At 49.1% G+C, this 27270-nt stretch overlaps 1 protein-coding gene across 1 annotated transcript in view; it reads left to right on the forward strand.

Annotated features, from left to right (window-relative positions):
* The first annotated feature begins 6773 nt into the window (after positions 1-6773).
* LOC141213619 (uncharacterized) overlaps positions 6774-27270 on the forward strand; it is a 49663-nt gene continuing 29166 nt past the window's right edge. Inside the window, exons 1-5 of the mRNA XM_073665228.1 lie at positions 6774-6904; positions 7034-7213; positions 7297-7420; positions 7502-7599; positions 13133-13223. Coding sequence (XP_073521329.1) covers positions 6827-6904; positions 7034-7213; positions 7297-7420; positions 7502-7599; positions 13133-13223 — 571 coding nt within the window. The 5' untranslated portion in view covers positions 6774-6826. The remainder of the gene's footprint in view (positions 6905-7033; positions 7214-7296; positions 7421-7501; positions 7600-13132; positions 13224-27270) is intronic.

Consider the following 27270-nt stretch of genomic DNA (forward strand, 5'->3'; position numbering starts at 1 on the left):
TCCCTACACCTCGTACACGCGCGGCTCCGCTCCGTACACCTCGTACACGCTCGGCTCCGCTCCGTACACCTCGTACACGCTCGGCTCCGCTTCGTACACCTCGTACACGCGCGGCTCCGCTCCGTACACCTCGTAAACGTGCGACTCTGCTCCGTACACCTCGTACACATGCGGCTCTGCTCCGTACACCTCGTACACATGCGGCTCTGCTCCGTACACCTCGTACACGCGCGGCTCCGCTCTGCACACCAATTACACACGCGGCTCCGCTCTGCACACCTCGTACACACGCGGCTCCGCTCCGTACACCTCGTACACACGCGGCTCCTCTCCGTACACCTCGTACACGTGTGGCTCCACTCCGTACACCTCGCACACGTGTGGCTCTGCTCTGTACACCTCGTACACACACGGCTCCGCTCCCTACACCTCGTACACGCGCGGCTCCGCTCCCTACACCTCGTACACACGCGGCTCCACTCTGTACACCTCGTACACGCGCGGCTCCGAACACCTCGTACACGCGCGGCTCCGCTCCCTACATCTCGTACACGTGCGGCTCCGCTCCCTACACCTCGTACACACGCGGCTCCGCTCCGTACACCTCGTACACACGCGGCTCCTCTACGTACACCTCGTACACACGCGGCTCCGCTCCCTACACCTCGTACACGCGCGGCTCCGCTCCGTACACCTCGTACACACTCGGCTCCGCTCCGTACACCTCGTACAGGCTCGGCTCCGCTTCGTACACCTCGTACACGCGCGGCTCTGCTCCGTACACCTCGTACACGCACGGCTCCGCTCCGTACACTTCGTACACATGCGGCTCTGCTCCGTACACCTCGTACACAAGCGGCTCCGCTCCCTACACCTCGTACACACGCGGCTCCGCTGCGTACACCTAGTACACACGCGGCTCCACTCCGTACACCTCGTACACACACGGCTCCGCTCCCTACACCTCGTACACGCGGGGCTCCGCTCCCTACACCTCGTACACGCTCGGCTCCGCTCCGTACACCTCGTACACGCTCGGCTCCGCTTCGTACACCTCGTACACGCGCGGCTCCGCTCCGTACACCTCGTAAACGTGCGACTCTGCTCCGTACACCTCGTACACGTGCGGCTCTGCTCCGTACACCTCGTACACATGCGGCTCTGCTCCGTACACCTCGTACACAGCGGCTCCGCTCCGTACACCTCGTACACGCGCGGCTCCGCTCTGCACACCTCTTACACACGCGGCTCCGCTCTGCACACCTCGTACACACGCGGCTCCGCTCCGTACACCTCGTACACACGCGGCTCCTCTCCGTACACCTCGTACACGTGTGGCTCCACTCCGTACACCTCGCACACGTGTGGCTCTGCTCTGTACACCTTGTACACACACGGCTCCGCTCCCTACACCTCGTACACGCGCGGCTCCGCTCCCTACACCTCGTACACACGCGGCTCCGCTCCGTACACCTCGTACACACGCGGCTCCTCTACGTACACCTCGTACACACGCGGCTCCGCTCCCTACTCCTCGTACACGCGCGGCTCCGCTCCGTACACCTCGTACACGCTCGGCTCCGCTCCGTACACCTCGTACAGGCTCGGCTCCGCTTCGTACACCTCGTACACGCGCGGCTCTGCTCCGTACACCTCGTACACGCACGGCTCCGCTCCGTACACCTCGTACACATGCGGCTCTGCTCCGTACACCTCGTACACAAGCGGCTCTGCTCCGTACACCTCGTACACAAGCGGCTCTGCTCCGTACACCTCGTACATGCGCGGCTCCGCTCTGCACACCTCTTACACACGCGGCTCCGCTCCGTACACCTCGTACACACGGCTCTGCTCCTTACGCCTCGTACACACGCGGCTCTGCTCCGTACGCCTCGTACACGCGCGGCTCCGCTCCGTACACCTCGTACACGCGAGGCTCCGCTCCGTACACCTCGTACACACGCGGCTCCGCTCCTTACACCTCGTACACACGCGGCTCTGCTCCGTACACCTCGTACACACGCGGCTCTGCTCCGTACACCTCGTACACACGCGGCTCTGCTCCGTACACCTCGTACACACGCGGCTCTGCTCCGTACACCTCGTACACACGCGGCTCTGCTCCGTACACCTCGTACACACGCGGCTCTGCTCCGTACACCTCGTACACACGCGGCTCTGCTCCGTACACCTCGTACACACGCGGCTCTGCTCCGTACACCTCGTACACACGCGGCTCTGCTCCGTACACCTCGTACACACGCGGCTCTGCTCCGTACACCTCGTACACACGCGGCTCCGCTCCGTACACCTCGTACACACGCGGCTCCGCTCCGTACACCTCGTACACACGCGGCTCCGCTCCGTACACCTCGTACACACGCGGCTCCGCTCCGTACACCTCGTACACACGCGGCTGCGCTCAGTACACCTCGTACACACGCGGCTCCGCTCCGTACACCTCGTACACACGCGGCTCCGCTCAGTACACCTCGTACACACGCGGCTCCGCTCCGTACACCTCGTACACACGCGGCTCCGCTCCTTACACCTCGTACACACGCGGCTCCGCTCCGTACACCTCGTACACACGCGGCTCCGCTCAGTACACCTCGTACACACGCGGCTCCGCTCAGTACACCTCGTACACACGCGGCTCCGCTCCGTACACCTCGTACACACGCGGCTCCGCTCCGTACACCTCGTACACACGCGGCTCCGCTCAGTACACCTCGTACACACGCGGCTCCGCTCCGTACACCTCGTACACACGCGGCTCCGCTCCTTACACCTCGTACACACGCGGCTCTGCTCCGTACACCTCGTACACACGCGGCTCCGCTCCGTACACCTCGTACACACGCGGCTCCGCTCCGTACACCTCGTACACACGCGGCTCCGCTCCGTACACCTCGTACACACGCCGCTCCGCTCCGTACACCTCGTACACACACCGCTCCGCTCCGTACACCTCGTACACACGCGCGGCTCCGCTCCGTACACCTCGTACACGAGAGGCTCTGCTCCGTACACCTCGTACACACGCGGCTCCGCTCCTTACACCTCGTACACACGCGGCTCCGCTCCGTACACCTCGTACACACGCGGCTCTGCTCCGTACACCTCGTACACACGCGGCTCCGCTCCGTACACCTCGTACACACACCGCTCCGCTCCGTACACCTCGTACACACACGGCTCCGCTCCGTACACCTCGTACACACGCGGCTCCGCTCCGTACGCCTCGTACACACACGGCTCTGCTACATCCACACTGTAAACCCCTCCTGACCCCACACATAAACTTCAGCTCATCCAGCACCATGACAACCAGCACAGCAGAGTCCTGCATCCACTGAGGCCCCTGATCATGTGACCCCTGACTCCTCCCCTCCTGTGACCTCATCACAGCTCCTTTGCGCACAGAGCAGCCATATATGTGGTGGCGGCTCTGCAGGTGGAGGTATGTGGAGATCCCCCATTACTGGGCGCAGGGGGCATTAACCCCTTCAGCACAGAGACTCTTTTGGGGTCTCTGTGTGGTGTGAACAGTGAGGTAACAGCTGTGGACAGAATGCGGCTTAGCTGGTTCCCGTCCACATTAGATCCATTCAGACGACTGCAGGATGAAGGACAGAAGCCCAGAGAAGTCCTCACACAACGCCATTATTCCATTCCTAGCTCCAGTACAGTATTGTAGATACTGGTGATTTCTCTCCATTACTGGATCGAGTATCGGGGGAGTTCTAGACTGCGCCCCTTATGTCTTGTGTCTGCTATGAAGCCAATATACAGGTTGGGCCATTTATATGGATACACCTAAATTAAATGGGAACGGTTGGTGATAACTTCCTGTTTGTGGCACATTAGTATATGGGAGGGGGAAAACTTTTCCAGATGGGTGCTGACCATGGTGGCCATTTTGAAGTTGGCCATTTTGGATCCAACTTTATTTTTTTCAATGAGAAGAGGGTCATGTGACACACTAAATTTATTGAGAATTTCATAAGAAAAACAATGGTGTGCTTGGTTTTAACGTAACTTTATTCTTTCATGAGTTTTTTTTTACAAGTTTATAAAATGTGTTCAAAGTGCTGCCCATTGTGTTGGACTGTCAATGCAACCCTCTTCTCCTGCTCTTGACACACTGATAGCAACACTGCAGAAGAAATGCTAGCACAGGCTTCCAGTATCCATTGTTTCAGAAGCCATGGTCACCACCCATCTGGAAAAGTTTTCCCCCTCCCATATACTAATGTGCCACAAACAGGAAGTTGATATCACCAAGCATTCCCATTTAATTTAGGCATATCCATATAAATGGCCCACCCTGTACATTTGGGGATTGGCTGCCATACACTGTAGTGCTGTAGCCATGTTTTCTACTAGCATTACTACGATTGGCTGGCCACATCTTGTTATCGGTAGTGATGAGTGAACGTGCTCTGATAAGGGGTTAACCGAGCACACTTGAGCATAACTGAGTATCATCGGAGTGCTCATATATTATGTTCGAGTCCCTGTGTCTGCATGATTTGCGGCTGTTAAACAGCTTCAACACGTGAGGATTCCCTAACAAACAGGCAATCCCTGCATGTGTTGAGGCTGTCTAACAGCCGCATATAATGCAGACACAGGGACTCGAACATGATATACGAGCACTCCGATGATACTCAGTTATGCTTGAACGTGCTTGGTTAACCCCTTATCCAAAGACCATTCCCTGATCACTAGTTATTGGGTCTTACAGAAGACCCCGTGATGCGATGCTCGGCCCACTGTCCTCAGAAAGTACGGTTGTTCAAGGAGAGTTGTTAATAGGAGTGAATGCTTAGAATAATGTCTGTTCCCTCCCCCTAAATATTACAAAGTTGCACCCTTTAGTGCCTTCCATGTGGCACTAAAGGGTGTATTTCACCTTTTTTAAACCTATTAAATAAATAATGAATTTAAAAAAATTATGTGGAGTCTCCCCCCCCCTATTTTTGATAACCGCCTAAGGTTAAGCAGACAGCTGGGGGCTGATATTATCCTGCTGGGAAGGTCCATGGATATTGGCCCCTTCCAGCCTAAAAATACCAGTCCGCAGCAGCCCCAGAATTTGCAAATCACATTAGATGCGACAAATTTTGGCACTTTGCCTTCTTCTTCCCAATAGCCCTGGTATGTTGGCAACCAGGGTAATATTTTTTGGGTTTACGTCAGCTGTGTATTCTCAGCTGGTATCAATCCCAAGAGTTAGTATTGTAGAAGCGTTTATCAGGCACCCCCATTACTAACCCAGTAAACTAAAAGAAAAAAAACACACAAATATATTTTTTTAGAAAACAACTCCCCGACAGACAACAGAGGAATAAAGTTCAGAGAAGAAGCTTCATAGAAAGACCATGAAGTTACAGACGTCATTTAACCCTTTGGGAGAAAGTGATTCCAGGGAGTAAATCCAGAACTAGTCTCTGTAGAAGTTTACTGCGTTGTGATTGTGAATCTGCTGCGGTCGTCTCTTCTAACACCGACCGTCGGAGTTCAGAACTTTTATCACCAACTCTGAGAAATGTCTGGCCAAGGTGGTCTCACCAAACTTCTGCTCTTCTTCATTCTTTTTCTTGCAGGGGCCGCAGTGGATTTCATCCTAGGTTCATAGAGCTGAATAGAGGACGATGTTCCTTCAGGCTGATTTCATTGATCATGACGTTTGTCCACTTTACCACAAGGGCACTTTACCGAGTAAATCACATCAGAACTGTAGCTGGTAAAAAAACACCAATATCCACAGGTGTCCCTTCTAATTGGTGGGAAAACTGTCACCTGTAATAATCCTCGCAAAGTTCTGACATGACAAACACGGAAAAGTGCCCCTTTATGGATCTGAAAGAAAGTCTGTTTAGACACTTTAGCTTAATAGTATCAGCTCTAATCAAATGGTTATATAGCGATTTACCCTGAAGATTCACAAATTGTGGGATGGTTTTAAAAAATGTTATATTTAGGGTGTTTTTGTGAAGGAATCCTGTATTGCTCTCATAGTACAGTGCCCCTTTCTTGGCCCCCACACACAGTATACTGTTCCCCTAGTACCGCCATCCACCCACACTCTGTATAATGTTCCCACAGTATCTCCATCCCCAATTGTATTTTTTTGGGGTGTTTTTCATGTAATATATGGATACCTACATGAAAATGCTAAAAAAATTCTATCATATCCAGAGAGAAAAAATACATTGTATATGGAGAATTTGGCACCAAATACCTCTTGTGTTGGTGTTCTTACAAACAAGCTTTTATAAATGTCTCAAATTTCTGTGTGTGAATCAGACCTGAGATCTAACGGGATAGAAGATTACAGTCCGGAAACATTCATATAGACGGCCGGTGGTGATCTAGTGGGTGACAGGACTCTGGCCAAATATGTTTCTAGAGCTGTAGTTGAAGATCAAAATGTCGTCCTCATCATGAAGTAGTTATTTCTCATGTCACGTGTAATGAATATCTCCTGCAGTATTACTAATGCCGATTCCAGTTTCGGTAAATGAGACGAGAATTAGCGTTATGGAAGATGAGTTTATGAGAAACGTGTTCAGCTACAGACTCCGAGGAAGAAACTGCTTGTTGTCTGTGGCCTAAAATATATAGGTTTTATTACTAGATGTAAAGAAGAAAACAAAATAGTATAAAATAGTAAATCTCATATATTTCCCTTATTATCTCCAGTGATTGTATTATTACACAGGATTTTTATGAATTTACATCGGCTCATCTTCTCATTCAGGTCTCTACAATATCGGATCCTCTAAATAAGAAAATTTTTCTGCTTCATCCATTAAGCATGGATATGGACAGGGACAAGATGGTGGAGAGGATATTACACCTCACCCTAGAGATCCTCTTCCGGCTTACTGGAGAGGTGAGAGATTCTGATGACGTCACATTACATCATTCTTATCTATGGGAATAACAGATGGACAGAACTGGAGAGGTGAGGACTCTGGAAATGTCTGTAGTGAGATTTATTCATGTGTCTCTCCATAACCAGGATTACACAGTAGTGAAGAAGACCTCTAGTGAGCGCTGTGAGGACCCTGTGTCTGAGGGATGGGGAAGACCCCTGAGCCCAATCACGGGGCCTCCACCTCACCCCCTGATGCATGAGGACATCAATGACCAGAAGATCCTAGAACTCACCTACAAGATGATTGAGTTGCTGACTGGAGAGGTGACACTGCTGGGAATGCTGGGACTTTATACAGTAACGCTGTGAAGGGACCGGGGGGGTAACTGTATCATTGTATGTGTCAGGCTTCTATAAGATGTCAGGATGTCGCTGTCTATTTCTCCATGGAGGAGTGGGAGTATTTAGAAGGACACCAATATCTGTACAGGGACATCAAGATGGAGGTTCCCCAGCCCCTCACATCAACAGGTAATAAGACAGAACTAAATACACATGGCCTATTATCTGTATGTAAAGAATGAATTCAGTCCCTGTATGTGTTTCCTTCAGATCTATCTAGTGAGAGGACAACACCAGAGAGATGTCCTCATCCTCTTCTTCCACAGGACTGTAAACCTGAAGATCCCGATGTTCCTCAGGATCATCAGGTAGATGGAGAGAATGTGTCATGAGATCTCCCCTATGATGTGTAGATGGCTGTGAAGGTCTTGTGCTCAGTCTTGTTTTATCCACCAGTATTATATGTTTTATACTTGTGTAATGAGAATGGTGGAGATGGCAGGATTAGAGCTGATCATAGATGTGAATGCTCCATCTGTCTGTGACTGTTACGGATCCGGGTGTGAAACCTCTGTGCTGTGATACAAGGAGGGACCAGAGCGGTGTAACTAAGTGCCTACCCTGACCGACCCTGGCCACACGGCAGCTTAGTCGACTCCGTGAACCAAGGAGGGACCGGGAAGGTGAACCAGGTGCCACTCTGGGACCGACCTTGTGTGAGAGCAGGCGACTCCCACGGGACTGATGGCCGAAGCCGACAGGCACAGCAGATGAGCACGGCTGATAGGCAGGCAGGCACTGGAACCTGAGGGCTGAGGAGAGTGTTAGCACACAAACAATAACCTTGCACAGGCACCTCAATTTTGGAGGTGCCTAATATAGGAGCAGTCCTCCGGCCATTGGCCGGGGACTCTTTTTAGGACTGATCGCGCGGCCCCTTTAAGAGGGAAGGAGCTCACGCACGTGCGCCCAAAGAACAGTGCGTGGAGAACTACGTGTGGTGCACACACCCCATGCAGATGCAGCAGGGGAGCCGGAAGACGCCAGACCGGGACCGCGGTGGTGAGGGGATCGGCGTCTCTGCCCGGCAGGAGGCAGAGACGCCGACGCTACAGTACCCCCTCCTCTACGCCACGTCTTCTTTAGGCTCGCAAGAATTTTTTCTAGAAGACAAGGAGCATGAATGTTCTCCCTGGGCTCCCAAGACATCTCCTCAGGACCAAACCCCTTCCAATCCACAAGAAAGAAAGTCTTTCCTCTTACCCTCTTGATGGCCAAAATATTCTCTACCTCAAAGACGTCCTCAGCGGAGACTGGAGCTGGAGTGGTACCTGGATCGTCAGAGAAAGGATTAAGGACAATAGGCTTGAGGAGAGACACATGAAAGGAATTGGGAATCCTTAAGGAGGCAGGGAGTTTCAGCTTGTACGCCACTGGATTTATTTGGTTCAGAATCTAGAAAGGACCGATGAAACCCGAGCCCAACTTGTATGATGGTATCTTGAGACGGACATATTTGGAGGAAAGCCAGACCTTGTCTCCCGGATGAAATAGAGGTGGATCCAGACGTCTCTTATCAGCATGCTTCTTCATCCGTTCGGAGGACTGAAGAAGCGCGGATCAAGTGTCTCAAATTCACTGACGAGAGATTCCGCGGCAGGATTGTCCACTGAAGAAGAGATGGGAAACGGAATTCGGGGGTGTCAACCGTAAACCACAAAAAACGGAGACTTAGCAGCGGACTCGCTCACATGGTTGTTATAAGAAAACTCGGCCCAAGGCAGAAGTTATACCCAATCGCTATGATGAGCGTTGACAAAGTGCCGAAGAAAACTGGTAAGGATCTGATTAATACGTTCCATTGGACTGAGGATGATAGGCTGAAGAAAAGTCCAAAGAGACATCCAGCAGCTTGCACGTGGCTCTCCAGAAGCGAGAAGTGAACTGAACTCCTCTGTCTGAGACCATGTGGAGGGGTAAGCCTTGGAGACGAAAGATGTGACGGATGAAGTCCTTAGCCAGCACCGATGCGGACGGAAGACCAGGCAAAGGAATGAAGTGAGCCATCTTGGAGAAGCGGTCAGCGACCACCCATATGACGGTAGAAACGACAGATACCGGAAGATCAGTGATGAAGTCCATAGCAATGTGTTGCCAAGGAGCAGAAGGCACGGGTAGAGGAAGAAGACGACCAGCTGGGAGGTGTCTAGGTATCTTGTTACAGGCACAGGAGGTACAGGCCACGACAAAATCCGCAACATCCTTGTGCAGGGTGGGCCACCAATAATGTCTGGCAATGAGCAGAAGCGTCTTCCTCTGGCCGGCATGACCAGCCAGTTTGGCCGAATGACCCCAGAGTAAGACCCTCTTCCGATCCTGAGCCGCTACAAAGGTCTTACCAGGAGGTAGATGAGACAGGTCAAACGGAGCAACAGTCATTATACTGGAGGGGTCAATAATGTGTAGAGGCTCCTCCTCTCGATCGGTAGACAGAAAAGAGCGGAATAGAGCTTCAGCTTTAATATTCTTGTCTGCCGGGCGGAAATGGAGAGTGAAGCTGAAACGAGCAAAGACCATCTGGCCCGGCCCGGATTTAATCTTTGGGCGGTCTGCAAGTAAGCGAGGTTTTTATGGTGAATGTAGATGACCATCGAGTGCAAGTAGCGCCACTCCTCCAGCGCTAATTTGATGGCCATCAGTTCTCGATTTCCTATGGAGTAATTGAGCTCGGACGAAGAAAAGAGTTTGGAGAAGAAGCCACAGGTCACCATTTGCCCGGACGAGGATTTCTGGGTGAGCACTGCTCCGGCCCCGGAGGAAGTGGCGTCAACCTCCAGGAAGAACTGTTTATTGCAATCTGGACGATGTAGCACAGGAGCGGAGGAGAAGGCTTGATTAAGAGAAACAAAGGCACTTTCCGCCTCGGAAGTCCATTCCCTGGGATTTGCTCCTTTACGGGTGAGAGCAGAGATGGGAGCAGTCCGGGAGGAGAAATAAGGAATGAAGAGGCGGTAATAGTTAGCGAATCCCAGAAACCATTGAATATCCTTAAGCCCCTCAGGTCGGGGCCACTTTAAGACAGCAGACACCTTCTTGGGATCCATCCGCAGTCCGGTCTCAGAGATGATATTCCCCAAAAATGGTAGGGAGGTCTGGTCAAAGAGGCATTTCTCGTACTTAGCATACAGACGATTCTTCCGGAGCCTCAGCAGTACCTGGCGAACATCCCTCCGGTGAGAGGGAGATCAGGGGAGAACACCAAGATATCGTTCAGGCACACCACCACGCGGGAATACAGGAGATCTCGGAAGATGTCATTCACTAACTCCTGGAAGACGGCTGGAGCATTACAGAGACCGAAGGGCATCACGCGGTACTCGTAGTGACCATCCCGAGTGTTGAATGCCGTCTTCCACTCGTCTACCTGGCGAATCTGGACCAGATTGTACGCCCCACGAAGATCGAGCTAAGTGAAGATCTTTGCACCTTTTAGAAGGTCAAACAGCTCCGAGATGAGAGGCATGGGGTACTTATTTTTGATGGTAATCTAGTTTAGACCACTATAGTCCATACATGGACGAAGAGAGCCATCTTTCTTTTTGACGAAGAAGAATCCTGCTCCAGCCGGAGAGGTGGATTTCTGGATAAATCCCCTAGCAATATTCTCTTCTATGTATTCAGACATAGCACAGGTCTCGGCCAGCGACAAGGGGTAGATTCGCCCGCGGGGAGGTGAAGCACCAGGTATTAGGTCGATGGGGCAATCATACGGCCTATGAGGTGGTAGTGTCTCTGCCTCCTTTTTATCAAAGATGTCTGCATATGACCAGTAGGGTGCCGGCAGACCAGGTGGGTTAGCTTGAGTAGACGGAGGTCAAACAGGACGAATCGGAACCAGACAGGACTTATGACATTCCTGACCCCAATGGAGCACCTCACCCGAGCTCCAATTCAGGACGGGCTCATGTCTCTGTAACCAAGGCAGGCCAAGCAAGAGGGGATAAGAGAGACCGGACAGCATGTAAAAGGAGACCCTCTCCGAATGTAGCATTCCCACCTGAAGAGTTACAGGCTCAGTGACAAACAAGATGGTCTCAGAGAACAGCTTTCCATCCACAGAGGAAACCGCTAAAGGATCAGCAAGACGTATGGTAGAAATCTGATATCGCGCCACAACGGCCTGTTGAATAAGGTTCCCAGCGGCTCCGGAATCCAGATAGGCAGTCTCGAAGAAGCAGGTCTCATCACTGGTAACTGAAACGGACAGAGTCAAAGGTGGAGAGGAAGAACTTTGGCCTAGGACGACCTCTTCAAGCGGTCCTAGACACTGGAGTTTCCCGGTCTCACCGGACAGGTACAGATTAGATGCTCTATACTGCCACAGTAGAAGCAACTCCCCTCAGCACGGCGGATCTCCTGCTGAGACTTGACCATGTTAACTTGGTCTATTTGCATAGACTCTGGAGAAGACACCGGAGGGGATGCTGGTTGTGAGATTGGCCTTTGGAAGGTCAGTGCGAGGCGCAGGGGCCTCCTCTCACGGGTCTTGTCCTTAGAACGCTCTTGAAACGGATGTCGATCCGTGTAGCTAATGACACCAGGTCGTCCAGAGAGGGAGGTATGTCACGACCGGCTAGATCATCCTTGATCCGTCCGGAAAGGCCCTCCCAAAAGGTGGACACCAGAGCCTCATTGTTCCAGGCAAGTTCAGATGCGAGGGTGCGGAAACGCGCGGCATACTGTCCCACAGAGAGACTCCCTTGGCGGAGTCGGAGAAGAGAAGAGGCAGTCGAAGATTTTCGTCCAGGCTCATCGAACACCTTCCAGAAAGCCGCGAGGAAGGCCTGGAGGTCGGACACCAGAGGATCCCCTCTCTCCTACAGAGGGTTAAGCCACACCAACGCCTCTCCGGTGAGATGAAACATGATGAATGCCACCCTGGCCCGGTCGGAGGTGAACTGGTGTGCCAGGAGTTCAAAGTGCAGCGTGCACTGATTAATGAAGCCCCGACATAGGGCAGGGTCACCACCGAAACGTGGAGGAGCAGAAAGCCGGGGTCCTAAGCCGGATGCCACAGCGGCACTAGGTTGAGGTGTCGTCGGAGCGGGTGCCGCTTGGTTAGAGGCGGACACAGTTGGGGTGAACAGCGCGTCCAAGTGGGAGTTGACTGTCCGCAGATAGGACAAGATAGTATCCTGTTGGGATCTCTGGTGAGACACCTCTTGGTACAGGTCTGAGAACGAAGGAGCCTGGGAGACACCGGATTCCATGGCCTGTGCAAACTGTTACAGATCTGAGTGGTGGAACCTCTGTGCTGTGACACAGAGGGACCAGAGGGACGTAACTAAGTGCCTACCTGGACCAACCCTGGCCAGACGGCGGCTTAGTCGACTCCGTGAACCAAGGAGGGACCGGGAAGGTGAACCAGGTGCAACTCTGGGACCAACCTTGTGTGTGAGCAGGCGACTCCCATGGGACTGATGGCCGAAGCCGACAGGCACAGCAGATGAGCACGGCTTGTAGACAGGCAGGTGATGCAGGTAGACAAACAGACGGGCACAGCAGATACACAGGCAGGCGAGCACGGCTGATAGACAGGCTGGCGGGCACTGGAACCTGAGGGCTGAGGAGAGTGTTAGCACGCAAACAACAACCTTGCATCGGCACCTTCATTTTCGAGGAGGTGCCTAATATAGGAGCAGTCCTCCGGGCCATTGGCTGGGGACTCTTTAGGACGGCAAGAACAGTGTCCGGGGAACTGCTCGTGCTGCGCACACCCCGGGCAGATGCAGCAGGGGAGCCGGAAGACGCCGGGACAGCGGCTGTGAGGGGATCAGTGTCTCTGCCCGGCAGGAGGCAAAGACGCCGACGCTACAGTGACTTTTACAATATTTGTTTCAGGGTGAAGATCTGACCCATATTAATACCACAGAGACATATGTGAGGGGAGATGAGAAGTGTAAAGAGGAGATTCCTACATATGACTACCCAGGTGAGTAGTAACCACTAAATGCAGAGAAGTCACAGATTTTTCTCAGATAATAGTATAGAAAACCGCAACACTGGTGGAATAGGTGCGCAAGTAGGGTCCAAAGCCATTCAAAAAGCAAATGAAACTTGACACTCAAACAGGCATAATTTTAAAGTATTTAATTGCAGTCCAACACAGGTACAATTGTTTTGGTCCTCAAGACCTTCATCAGTGTGTGCTGCAGCATAAAGAAATAAAAGTAAAAACTACATATATCAGACAAAAGCATAAAAAGTACTAGAAACAAACTGTCATAAGGTATTTCTGAAATTCATAATTATCTGAAAATCAAAAACATTGCAATAGAGTGCACATAATGGCTGTATAATAAGTGTGACCTGCCAGACTGCTAGGAATCTAGTTAAAGGTGAAAGCAGGAAGTACACAGTGTCTCAGTGGATAGACAGGATCTAGGGAGACAAACAGCCATAAGAACATCAGCCTCATAGGGAATTATCCAATAGGTACCAGCAGATATACAGTGGGTACTGAAAGTATTCAGACCCCTTTTAAATTTTTCACTCTTTGTTTCATTGCTGCCATTTTGTAAATTCTAAAAAGTTCATTTTTTTCTCATTAAAGTCCACTCTGCACCCCATCTTGACTGAAAAAAAACAGAAATGTAAAATTTTTTTGCAAATTTATTAAAAAAGAAAAACTGAAATATCGCAAATTCAGACCCTCTGCTCAGTATTGAGTAGAAGCACCCTTTTGAGCTAGTACAGCCATGAGTCTTCTTGGGAATGATGCAACAAGTTTTTCACACCTGGATTTGGGGATCCTCTGCCATTCTTCCTTACAGATCCTCTCCAGTTCCGTCAGGTTGGAGGGTGAACGTTGGTGGACAGCCATTTTCAGGTCTCTCCAGAGATGCTCAATTGGGTTTAGGTCAGGGCTCTGGCTGGGCCAGTCAAGAATGGTCACAGAGTTGTTCTGAAGCCACTCTTTTGTTATTTTAGCTGTGTTCTTAGGGTCATTGTCTTGTTGAAAGGTGAACCTTTGGCCAAACCTGAGGTCCAGAGCACTCTGGAAGAGGTTTTCATCCAGGATATGTCTGTACTTGGCCGCATTCATGTTTCCTTCAATTGCAACCAGTCGTCCTGTCCCTTCAGCTGAAAAACACCCCCACAGCAAGATGCTGCCACCACCATATTGCACTGTTGGAATTGTATTGGGCAGGTGATGAGCAGTGTCTGGTTTTCTCCACACATACCGCTTAGAATTATCACCAAAAAGTTCTATCTTTGTCTCATCTGACCAGAGAATCTTATTTCTCATAGTCATAGGTTTTGAGCAAACTCTATGCCGGCTTTCATATGTCTTGCACTGAGGAGAGGCTTCCGTCGGGCCACTCTGCCATAATGGCCCGACTGGTGGAGGGCTGCAGTGATAGTTGACTTTGTGGCACTTTCTCCCATCTCCCTACTGCATCTCTGGAGCTCAGCCACAGTGATCTTGGGGTTCTTCTTTACCTCTCTCACCAAGGCTCTTCTCCCACGATTGCTCAGTTTGGCTGGACGGCCTGGTCTAGGAAGACTTCTGGTGGTCCCAAACTTCTTCCAGTTAAGGTTCCTAAGAGCACAGTGGCCTCCATAATCCATGAGTAATGCAGAAATTCTTTTATAACCTTGGCCAGATCTGTGCCTTGCCACAATTCTGTCTCTGAGCTCCTTGGGCAGTTCCTTTGAGCTCATGATTCTCATTTGGTCCGACATGCACTGTGAGCTGTGAGGTCTTATATAGACAGGTGTGTGCCTTTCCAAATCAAGCCCTATCAGTTTAATTAAATACAGCTGGACTCCAATGAAGGAGTAGAACCATCTCAAGCAGGATCACAAGGAAATGGACAGCATGTGACTTAAATATGAGTGTCTGAGCAAAGGGTCTCAATACTTATGACCATGTGTATTTCAGATTTTCTTTTTTAATAAATTTGCAAAAAATTCTACATTTGTTTTTTTTTCAGTCAAGATGGGGTGCAGAGTGTACTTTAATGAGAAAAAAAACAAACTTTTTAGAATTTACCAAATGGCTGCTCTGAAACAAAGAGTGAAAAATTTAAAGGGGTCTGAATACTTTCCGTACCCACTGTATGTAGAAACGTACCCAGTAGTGAGAGCAGGAAGTATGACAGGCGTGGAATGTGGTATTCCCCGCTGGTTCCTAAGGTCGCCATGTCAAGGGAGGAGAAAGTCTAGTATATGTGGTCAGAGGGCGGGACCTAATGTCCCAGGAGACCAGTCAGGGTGAACCGCTGGTGTAACGTTCCAAGAAGTGGACTGAAGTGATAGGAGGCGGTGTCTGGATAGCAGTGACGTCACCGGAAATGACGACATGTCGAGCGCCGCTATCGATTGCCTGAAGGCTTAGGAGGAGGCGTGGCTGGAGAAACTGAGAGCAAGCGTTTGTTCCACTGTGCAGGATGTGCATGTCAGAGGCTGTGTCATGCGTTGCAACAGCAACGGTGTTCTGAGTGGGTGGAGTGCGTTCCAAAACAGGGGAGTTTGCGTTTCACTGTGTGATGAGGGATGGAGGTCGTGCAGGACAAAAAAATAATAAGCCTGGAAATGTGACCGGAGGTGAACATGTGTAAGTGGATCAGCCTGTGGGCCATGGAGGATGATGATCAGTGATTAAAATAAGGAGAAGCTGTTCTGCAACATAAAGAATGCAAAATTAGTACCATGATAATGAAAGAAAATCCCTTAAATGACATGCAAATACTGTATCTCAAAACACATATAAGTACACTCCAACAATGAAAAACTCAAGGCTAACAACAAAAATGTGGTACAACTTGTGCAGCTCTCTCTAAAATTATCACAGGAATGACAATAAAACATAATCCCTATTGAGCCCCCTGGGGGTAAGGGTTTGAAGTTCATGGATCCAAAAGGCCTCCCTTACTTCAGTAGGCGTACACGTTCACCTCCTCGTGTAGGGGAAAGCACCTGGTCAATGACCTGGAACATGAGTTGAGATATGTTATGGCCTAATATAACGAAATGTTGTAGCAAGAGTAGTAGTAGATTCTTACATCTAATTGTGGACTTATGCTTGTGGTTGTGTCGTGTCACCAATGTATGCCAGACCACAAGGGCATTTAATGAGGTATACTATGAAGTTGGTGTAACAGGTAAAATACCCTTTGACCTGGTATTGTTTACCGGTATGGGATGGTAAATTTGTGTTCCCATGTAGGTCGTTGTTGCATTGGTGGCACTGTAAGCAGTGGAAGGTCCCCCTTAGGAATTTGTAAAAAACGTTGTTTGACCCCTGTATGTGTGGGGCCCACGTCGACATGAACTAGTGAATCCTTGAGATTGGGTGCCCGTTTGAAACACGGAAAAAATGATTATTGGAACTCTGGAATGTGGGGATAAGCGGATTGTAGAATGTTCCAATGTCTCCAGATGGTTTTGTGCAAAATGTATGCAAACGGATGGTAAGTGTGGACAAACAGAATCCGGTTCATGGATTTAAGAAGGGTGTGGGCTGAAGGTGTGTTATGTTGGTGTAGGTTTTCCGGGGGGATAGCCCCTTTCCTCAAATTTGTGGCACATTTCTGGTAGCCTCTGTGAGTGTAATTGATCATTGCTCACTATCCTATTTACCCGCTGGAGCTGGGATTTTGGAATTGACCGTTTCATTTGTAAAGAGTGATTACTCGAAAAGTGTAAGTGACCGTTTCGATCGGTAGGTTTTGTGTATGTCAGTGATTAGTAATCCTTGTTAGTCCTTGAGGAACATGGTATCCAGGAAACTGATTTGATGAGATCTGTGAGTCATGGTAAAGCGCAGGTCTGTCAAGGAGGAGTTCAAAAGGTCATAGAACTCATTTATAGATTCCTGTGGACACCCCCCATATGCAAAAAATGTCATCAATGTAACGTTTCCATGCGATGGAGTGAGTATGGAAGAATAGATTGGAGTAAACTATTTGGGCTTCGAAGGTGGCCATAAAACAGTTTGCATAAGGGGGGGGGGGCCATGTCAGAGCCCATTGCTGTCCCTTTAGTCTGTAGGAAGTAAGTATCTTGGAACAAGAAATAATTTTTGTTAAGAACTAAGGTCAGGAGTTCAATGCAAAGTTCAATGATCTGTCTGTGACTCAAGAAACAGACTGTGTAAAGCACGTATACCTTTGGAGTGTGGAATGCCTGTAAAGAGGCTGTTGATATCAAAAGAAACCAAGATGCATTTAGGGGGGGGACACATTTTAGGTCAGTGATAAAACTGAGAAAAGCTCCTGTATCTAGTAAAAAGGAGGGACTTTTTTCCCCTTCTCCCATGACAGCACCACCTGAGAGAGGGTATCCGCCCACCAAGGACAGGAACCTACTGAATAAAAAGGCGGTACCTCTCCTCCGCATCAGTTTTTGGTTCCTGTCCCTGATGGGAGCCTCACCAGGTGGTACCTCACGTACCTGGATTATGGACGGTGCGGCCTGGAGGCCGTGGAAGCAGCAGATGGTCCCTGTTCCCAGCCCGTCTGGCTGCTGCCCGGGTCTGCGTGTGGGGAGGAGGTGCTGTGTTTTTTTTTTTTGGATTCCTTCCCGCGTGCGCCGGGGACTGTGGCCGGGTCTGCGCCTCGCAAAGATGAACTGAGCGCGCCGGCCGGCAGGTCTTCCGGGCTGCGCACGTGGGGGTCGCGTTGCACCCTGTGACGGAGCGCGCCGGAAGTCCGGGCTGCGCACGCGCGGGGTGCTGACGCGCCCTATCACGGAGTGCGCCGGAAACCGGGTCTGCGCATGCACGGGTGGGAAGCTGTCATCCCGCTGCAAGCGCGCCGGGTGCCGCTGGGCTGCGCACGCGCAGAGGCAGGTGGATCTGCGGGTAGCGCGCCAGCTGGCTAAAATTTAAAAAAAAAAAAAAAGAGATTTGAGATGAGCACGCTGCCGGAAGGGGAGGAGCCTAAAGGAGGTGGAGCCCTACTGCTTTTAAGGATGGGGAGCAATCAGGATGGCGGTGTCTGCATCCCCGCCATGATGGATGAGGAACCGCAGTCACCTGGGCAGCAGCTGTCACCGCCACAGGAAGTACAGCAGCAGCCACAGCCATCAAAGCAGCGCAAACAGCTCAAACAAACAAATGGAACGGGAATCTTCCCATCGACAAAGTCACAGCAGTGAGGGGCGTACGAGTTCCGGCAAGACTGGTCAGAAAAGACTTCGTCAGTCCACCTCCGCCAGATGGGAGCCCTCATGTGAACGGCAACCACCGCCTCCGGTACCCTAGTCTGAACGGCAGTGTGGTGAGTGATCTTCATGAAAGTCTCACCTTGAATAATGTGCTCTTCTCTCTCTCTCTTTTCCTCCTTCTTCTCCTTTTATTTCTTGGGGCAGGAGGCGAAGAAGTGTAGTGCTAAAAGTAAAAACAGGGAGTGTGCTTTATGCAAAATCGGTCTTCCCACCTCCTATGCCAAAAACCTATGCTCGGACTGTATTCAGAAAACCATTGCAGAGGAGTCCCCCAGGTTTTCTTTAGAATTAAAGGATCTAATCCAGACAGAGGTCAGAGAGTCTTTAAGAGGCTTAACCTCACTCAAAAAGAAGAAGCGAAAACTAGTTTCTTCAGAATCAGAGGAATCAGTGGAGTCCCGTTTTACGAGAGAACTGCCTTCCTCCTCTAATCACTCCTCATCGTCATCGGAGTCTTCGGATGATGATGGGGGGGGCAGACCTTGTTTTTCGGTTGATAATACTGAGAGACTAGTTAAAGCCGTCAGAGGGACTATGGGTATTACCGATACCAAAGTGCCCAGAACAGTCCAGGATGTTATGTTCGGGGGCTTAGACCAAAGGAGGAGACGCTCATTCCCGGTCAATGACAGGATTAAATCTCTGATAGAAAGGGAATGGAAGAAACCGGAGAGGAAGGGTCAGCTGCCGTCATCCTCCAAGCGGAGGTACCCCTTTGAGGATGAGGATACGGCTAAATGGGACAAAACCCCTAAGATTGACGTGGCCATTTCAAAATCTTCAAAAAAAATCCACTCTGCCCTTTGAGGATTTAGGAGCCTTAAAGACCCGCTGGATAAAAAAGCGGAGTCCTTCCTTAAGCAAACCTGGGAGTCGTCAGCAGGGGCCCTTAAACCGGCAGTAGCAGCGACCTGCACTGCTAGATCTATGATGATCTGGCTTCAACAATTGGAAGACCAGATCAGGGGGAATGTGTCCAGGGAGAAAATTCTATCAGACCTTCCTCTTGTGCAGGGAGCGGCTGCATTCCTGGCAGATGCATCGGCAGATTCAGTTAGGCTGGCTGCCCGGTCTGCAAACCTCTCTAATGCAGCCCGTAGGGCGCTATGGCTCAAGAGCTGGCCAGGAGATGTGCAGTCAAAGTCTAAACCGTGCTCAATCCCTTGTGAGGGGGACTTCTTGTTCGGCAAAGGTCTAGATGACATCCTAGATAAAGCCGCAGACAAAAAACATGGATTTCCCACGGTGTCTGGTTCCCGATTTAACAGTTCCTTTCGGAAGAGAAAATACAGCCGCAGTAAAGCTCCCAGAGACCAAGGTAGCTGGAAAGACCGAAAGCCGTATAGCAGAGGCTTCATGTTTGGGGGTCCCTCCTCCGAGAATAAGAAAGCCCCTAAGTGACAGTTCCCCCCAGGTGGGAGGAAGATTGTCCCACTTCCTGCCTGCCTGGAAGGAAATTTCATCCAATTCTTGGATCTTAGGGATAATCAGGAGGGGGCTCACATTAGAGTTCAAAAGCAGGCCCAAGAACACTGTCAAAATATCAGCCCCCAGAGGTTTAGCGGAACAGATAGCCTTACAGCAGGAAGTTCTCTCTCTGCTCATGAAAGGAGTTCTGGTGGAAACACCTGCACCCGAGCAAGGAAGAGGATTCTATTCGACTCTCTTCCTAATAAAGAAGCCGGACGGCTCCTTCAGGACCATTGCGAACTTAAAGAGACTGAACGACCATTTAATCTACAGGCCTTTCAAGATGGAAACAATAAAATCGGCCATAAAGATGTTATTTCCGGACTGTTTTATGTGCGTCCTCGATCTGAAGGACGCCTACTACCACGTCCCGATTTTGCCAGATCATCAACAGTTTCTAAGAGTAGCTGTACAATTCGGCAGGCACGTAAGGCATTTTCAGTTCGCAGCTCTTCCCTTTGGCATTTCCATGGCGCCGAGAGTCTTCACAAAAATCATTCTGGAGGTCACAGCGCACTTGAGGGAAAGAGATATTTTGGTCATCCCTTATCTGGACGACTTCTTAGTAGTGGGCAGATCAAGTCAACTCTGTGCTCTAGCCCTGGCGGACGTCATGGCCAGTCTAAGACGCCTAGGTTGGCTGTTAAATCTGGAGAAGTCAAGGCTGGAACCAAAGAGGGTTCAGTCTTTCCTGGGTCTCATTCTGGACTCAGAAAACCAAACCTGTCTTCTGCCAGAGGAAAAGAAACTGAAGATCAGATCCCTAACATCTCAGGTTGTCAGCAATCCGACCATGACCCTGAGGAGTGCAATGTCTCTGTTGGGTACAATGACGTCTTGCATCCCGGCGGTTCAGTGGGCCCAGCACCATTCCAGATGTCTTCAACAGGAGATTCTGGCAGCGGACAGGCGGCTCAAAGGTCGCCTGAATGGGAAAATATCTCTTCCAGATGTTGTGATCAACTCCCTGGACTGGTGGACATCTCCGGTCAACCTATCTTTGGGGGTTCCTTGGACCTTCCAGGTGTCGGATACAATTACAACAGACGCAAGTGCGGAAGGTTGGGGAGCTCACCTAAGGGATCGTTCTGTACAAGGCCTCTGGTCGGACAGCGAGACAAGTCTCTCTTCCAACATGAAAGAGCTGTTGGCAGCCAGAAACGCACTAAAAGAATTCAGTTCTGTTCTTCAGGGTCCTCATGTCAGGATAATGTCAGACAACAGATCAACAGTCGCCTACATCAATCATCAGGGGGGTACCAGGTCTCTCCCTCTGATGTTAATAGCGGATCAGATCTTCAGGTTTGCCGAGAGTCGGCTGGTTACGCTCTCGGCACTGCATATAAAAGGGGAAGAGAACATAAAGGCCGATTTCTTGAGTCACATCTTGAAACAAGGAGAGTGGGAGTTGAATCCAGCCGTTTTTCAGCAGATTGTGGATCGGTGGGGACAGCCCCAGATAGATCTGTTTGCAAACAGACACAATCGGAAGACCGAAACCTTTTGCTCCCTGAATCCAAAAGAGGGGGCGTTTGCGGTGGACGCGCTGCAGATTCAGTGGGATTTCACTCTAGCTTATGCCTTTCCCCCTTTAGTACTGATCCCTACTATCCTGAGGAAAATCCGAGAGGAACGGGCGAGGGTTATATTGATCGCCCCGTTCTGGCCCAAGAGACCATGGTTCACTTGTATGAAGAGAATGTCCCAAGCAGATCCATGGGTTCTTCCGGACATCCTGGATCTCCTCAGGCAGGGCCCAGTCTGTCATCCCCAAAGAGCGGGCCTGCATTTGACGGCTTGGATTTTGAGAGGTCTCTATTGACGCAAAGGGGGTTTTCTCCGGATCTTGTTACTACCCTTCTAGCAAGTAGAAAGCCGATAACAACTAGAATCTATGGTAGAACCTGGGCTAAGTTCTTGTCTACCTCGGGTCAGTCTGCCAAAGGGAGGATTCCTATTGAGGCCATACTAGAATTCCTCCAGAAGGGGTTAAACATGGGACTAGCCACCAGTACTCTTAAGGTACAGGTATCGGCTCTGGGGGCACTGTATAATTATGACTTGGCAGCAAATAGATGGATCATTAGATTTATTAAAGCCTGTCATAGATCCAGACCTATTCCTGTTCCAAGAATGCCTCCTTGGGACCTTAATTTAGTTCTGGAAGAATTAACCAAACCTCCCTTCGAGCCCTTAGAGAAGGTTTCAGAAAAAATCTTAACTTTAAAGACTGCGCTATTGGTGGCCCTGACATCAGCTCGTAGAGTCAGTGACTTACACGCACTATCCGTTAACCATCCATTCACTCAAGTATGTATGGATAGAGTAATCTTAAGACCAGACCCGGCCTATCTTCCAAAGGTAGCCTCCAAGTTCCATAGGACGCAAGTAATCACTCTCCCTTCCTTCTATCCTAATCCTAGGGATTCTGAGGAACATAAGCTTCACACCTTAGATGTTAAGAGGGTGTTAGTCCAGTATTTGGAAGTGACAAAAGCCTGGAGAAAGAGTGACGCTTTATTTATATCCTTTCAGGGGGCTAGGAAAGGACTTAAGGTTACAAGGGGGACCATAGCTAGATGGGTCAGGGATGCTATTACCTTAGCCTACTCTTCTAGCAATCTGCCGGTTCCTGAGAACCTGAAGGCCCATTCCACCAGAGCGGTAGCTGCTTCCTGGGCTGAGAAGGCGGATGTGCCCATCGACATCATATGTAAGGCGGCAACTTGGTCATCCCCTGCTACATTTTACAAACATTACCGTCTTGACCTTTCCTCTTCTACTGATCTGTCCTTTGGTAGAAGGGTGTTGCAAGCGGTGATCCCTCCCTCTGGTATTTGATCTCTATAAATCTCTCAGGTGGTGCTGTCATGGGAGAAGGGGAAAAGATCCTAGTTACTTACCGGTAACGGGATTTTACAGAGCCCATGACAGCACCCTATTAATTCCCTCCCCTTTATCACTGTGGTGTGCACTTTTTTTAAGGTGTTTAGTACATATGTTGAGGTGGTGGTTATGTATTAACCTGTCTTCGGAGGCCCTCTCATGCTCTGAAACAAAAACTGATGCGGAGGAGAGGTACCGCCTTTTTATTCAGTAGGTTCCTGTCCTTGGTGGGCGGATACCCTCTCTCAGGTGGTGCTGTCATGGGCTCTGTAAAATCCCATTACCGGTAAGTAACTAGGATCTTTTTTAAATTAAAGGTGTCAATATTTTGTCTATGAAAATTGCTAAAGGTGAAAGAAGCAAATCTGTTGAGGTTACTATAGGACGACCGCGAGGATGGTCAAGGCTTTTGTGAATTTTGAGGAGTACATAAAAGGCAAGTGTGATGGGATGTTGCTTAGTGAGAAAATCACATGCCTTACTATCAATCACTCCTCTGGAGAGAAAATGTTCCATCACAGATGCTATTGCAGTCCTGACTTGATGTGTTGAGTCATGGGGTAGTCGTTGGTATGTGGAGTTATCGTTAAGTTGTCTATTGACTTCCAGGAGATAATCCTCTTTATACATCACTACTATGGCGCCCCCTTTGTCTGCCGGTTTGATGATAAGATTGCTCTCTTCCTGAAGGCTTCTGAGGACCTGACTGTTAAGGGGAGAAATATTGGACTGGTAATGAAGCAGCCCTTTATCTACCTTGGAACTTTAGTCCTGAAAGGCACTATCCACAAAACCAATGAAGGTCTCTAGCGCGTATAAGCCATGTGGAGGACTGTATGAACTTTTGGGGCGTAGGCAGAGACTGGCAGCCGTGATGAAGGTATTAATATCAGAGAGGGTAGAGGGAATAGAAAAGGTATTGCCTAGTGTGTCCTAAGGCGTAGTGAGAGATAAAAACATTGTAACTCCATATCAAGATTTAATATGTTGTACTTGTTAGTGACAAAAAAATAACCCCATTTGTAGTACAGGAAGTTGTGCAATACTCAAAGTCCTAGAGGAGATATTTACCACCAACTGTGCTGTGCCTGAGAGCAGATAACTCGGATGAAGTCCACGTTTCCGCTTGTGTTGGCCACCTCTTCTGGTCTTCTGCATCGGTAATATCTTTTTCGTTGACCTAAATAATGAGCAGAAGTGATAAAAAGGTCCCTCCTGTCCGTGTCCGAACTGGAGGTAGAAGAATCTGTAGTGGATTTGGCAAATCTGGGAGCATAATTTCTTGAGGTGTATCTGTTTTGCCATCTATAGACCCATTCTTGCTCATAATCTTCGGTATCTCTCGCAAACTTATTCCCTTTCTTGCTCTCCTTATCTCTTTGACGCTGGTCGATGTTCGTCTTGATTTTGTTTTGTAGAGTGCTGAGTTTTGTTGTAGAGATAGTAGCAGCAAGTTGAGTCTCAATATTTTTTACCTGTTCCTTGATAGATAGAATAGCCTTCTGTAAGTAGTCAACTGTTAGGGTCATAAGATTGAAAGAGCATTTATTAAGTATATGTTCAAATTTCAAACAGTACTCAGACTAATCGCTATACAGGGTTGGACGAATCAATCCCATTGGGATCCTTTATACTCTCAAGTATTCCGTCAATGTGGCACAATGCAACTCGATGCTGGGGAGGTGGCTAAATTCTCGCTTCAAGTTCCATCCTCGCATCTCCAACGGGGGAACTTTTAAGAAATCACATGATAGGTTAGATTGTGCAATGATATTGGAGAACGTAGAAGAGGACATGACACTTCAGCATGCTTACGTACTGGAGTAGATAATAGTGTAGAAAACCGCAGCACTGGTGGAATAGGGTCCAAAACTTTTGAAAAGGCAAATGAAACTTGGCACTCAAACAGGCATAATGTTAAAGTATTTAACTAGTCCAACACAGGTACAAACGTTTTGGTCCTTAAGACCTTCATCAGTGTGTACTGCAGCTTAAACACATAAAAATAAAAACTACATATATCAGACAAAAGCATAAAAAGTACTAGAAACAAACTGTCATAAGGTATTTCTGAAATTCATAATCATCTGAAAATCCAAAACATTACAATAGAGTGCACATGATAGCTGTTGTGAGGCAGTGACTGGGATCGTATACGAGGGACGGTATATATCCCCCAGAATATGTGCAGAGACCTATTAAACCCATTGGAGTGCATTGCAGTCACAGACACAGCTGCGGCTGCAATGCAGGAATGAAGTTGAGCATTGACCTGGTCAGGCTATCTGGCTAAGGCAGATTAAGTAAAACCCGGCAGGGCCTTCATTTCTTAGAGGAGGCTACAGGAAGGCAGTGGGGCGGCCTCCTCACTCCAACCCGGGTTTTCCAGTGGCTCTTGCCACAGGTCCTTTAAAAACCCTACATTAAGGATTAGTGTTGTTCAGTGTTGGAACCTGCTAGGAGCATAGCAGGAAAGCTTGGTGGACCTGTGAGTAGCTGAACCCATGCCTGGGAAGGCTCTGCACCCGTCAGGCTCTGAGCCCGTTGTTATGGACTTGTGTTAACCCGGCTGCGAACCGGAGGACTTTTCTGTTTACCCGTGAGTCTGCTGAATAAAAGCTGCTTATGTTGGACTTTCTTGGGTCACTGCCTCAGTTACTGCACTGTGTGAACACCGCCGCCTTACACTGTATAATAAGTATCTCAACTCAAGTTCCAGGTCATTGAACTGGTGCTTCCCCCTACACGCGGAGGTGACCTTGTACGCCTACTGAAGATAAGGGAGGCCTTTTGGATCCATGAACTTCAAACTCTTACCCCCAGTGGGCTCAATATGGATTATGATTTATTGTCATTCCTGTGATGGGAGAACTGCATAGGATGTACCACATTGTTCTTGTTAACCTTGAGTTTTTCACTGTTGGAGTGTACATATATGTGTTTTGAGATACAGTATTTGCATGTCATTTAAGGGAGATTAATTTACTTTCATTATCATGGTATTTATTTTGTATTCTTTATGTTGCAGAACGGCTTCTCCTTATTTTAATCACTGATCATCATCCTCCACGGCCCACAGGCTGATCCACTTACATCTGTTCACCTCCTGTCATATTTCCAGGCTTATTATTCTTTTGTCCTATAGTCCTGCACGGCGTCCATCCCTCATCCCACAGTGAAACGCAAACTCCCCTGTTCTGGAACGCACTCCACCCACTCAGAACACAGTCTTCCTACTGTTGGAATGCATTACGCAGCCAAATCCGATAATACACTATATACGATTGTACACTACTGTCTGAGCACATGGCAGGTTAAGAAAGGAAGATGCGCCATTTAGTTATTGGAATGCAGATTTTGTTGGAGTAGTTTGCAGACACAATGTATTGGGGCACTGTTCATGGTCACCTGGCAGCTCAAAAGATGGTGACCACAAACAAACTTGGTGCTATATACCCCATTTTCCAGATCCCAGGGATTGCCTTGCTCATCACCCTTTAACCTCTTCACGACATTGGACTTATCCATACATCCAGGTCGGTAAGATCTTACCGACCTTGGATGTATAGATATGCCCATGCGATTTTGCGTGCACAGGAGCTGTGCCGCACGATTGCCGCCGGGTGTCATAGTAACATAGTTTTTAAGGTTGAAGGAAGACTAAGTCCATCTAGTTCAACCCATAGCCTAACATGTTGATCCAGAGGAAGGCAAAAAAAAAAAACATGTGGCAAACACTAAGCTCCACATTGGGGAAAAAAATTCCTCCCCGACTCCATACGACAATCAGACTAGTTCCCTGGATCAACGCCCTATCAAGGAATCTAGTATATATAACCTGTAATATTATACTTTTCAAGAAAGGAATCCATGCCCTTCTTAAATTTTAACAGTGAATCACTCATTACAACATCATACGGCAGAGAGTTCCATAGTCTCACTGCTCTTACAGTAAAGAATCCCCGTCTGTGATTATGATTAAACCTTCTTTCCTCCAGACGTAGTAGATGCCCCCTTGTCCCCGTCTCAGGCCTCAGAGTAAAAAGATCAGTAGAAAGGTCTTTGTACTGTCCCCTCATATACTGGAACATAGTAATAAGATCACCCCTAAGCCTTCGTTTTTCCACAGTAAATAACCCCAAGTGTAATAACCTGTCTTGGTATTGCAGACCCCCCAGTCCTCTAATAACCTTGGTCGCTCTTCTCTGCACCCTCTCTAGTTCAGCTATGTCTTTCTTATACACCGGAGACCAGAACTGTACACAGTATTCTAAGTGTGGTCGCACTAATGACTTGTATAGAGGTAAAATTATCTTCTCCTCATGAGCATCTATGCCTCTTTTAATGCATCCCATTATTTTATTTGCCTTTGCAGCAGCAGCCTGACACTGGTCACCAAACGTGAGCTTGTCGTCCACCAATACACCCAGGTCTTTTTCAGTGACAGTTTT

The sequence above is a fragment of the Phyllobates terribilis genome, unplaced genomic scaffold, assembly GCF_046119375.1.
Source record: "Phyllobates terribilis strain yellow unplaced genomic scaffold, ASM4611937v1 Scaffold_200__1_contigs__length_3551848, whole genome shotgun sequence".
In the NCBI taxonomy this organism is placed as follows: domain Eukaryota; kingdom Metazoa; phylum Chordata; class Amphibia; order Anura; family Dendrobatidae; genus Phyllobates; species Phyllobates terribilis.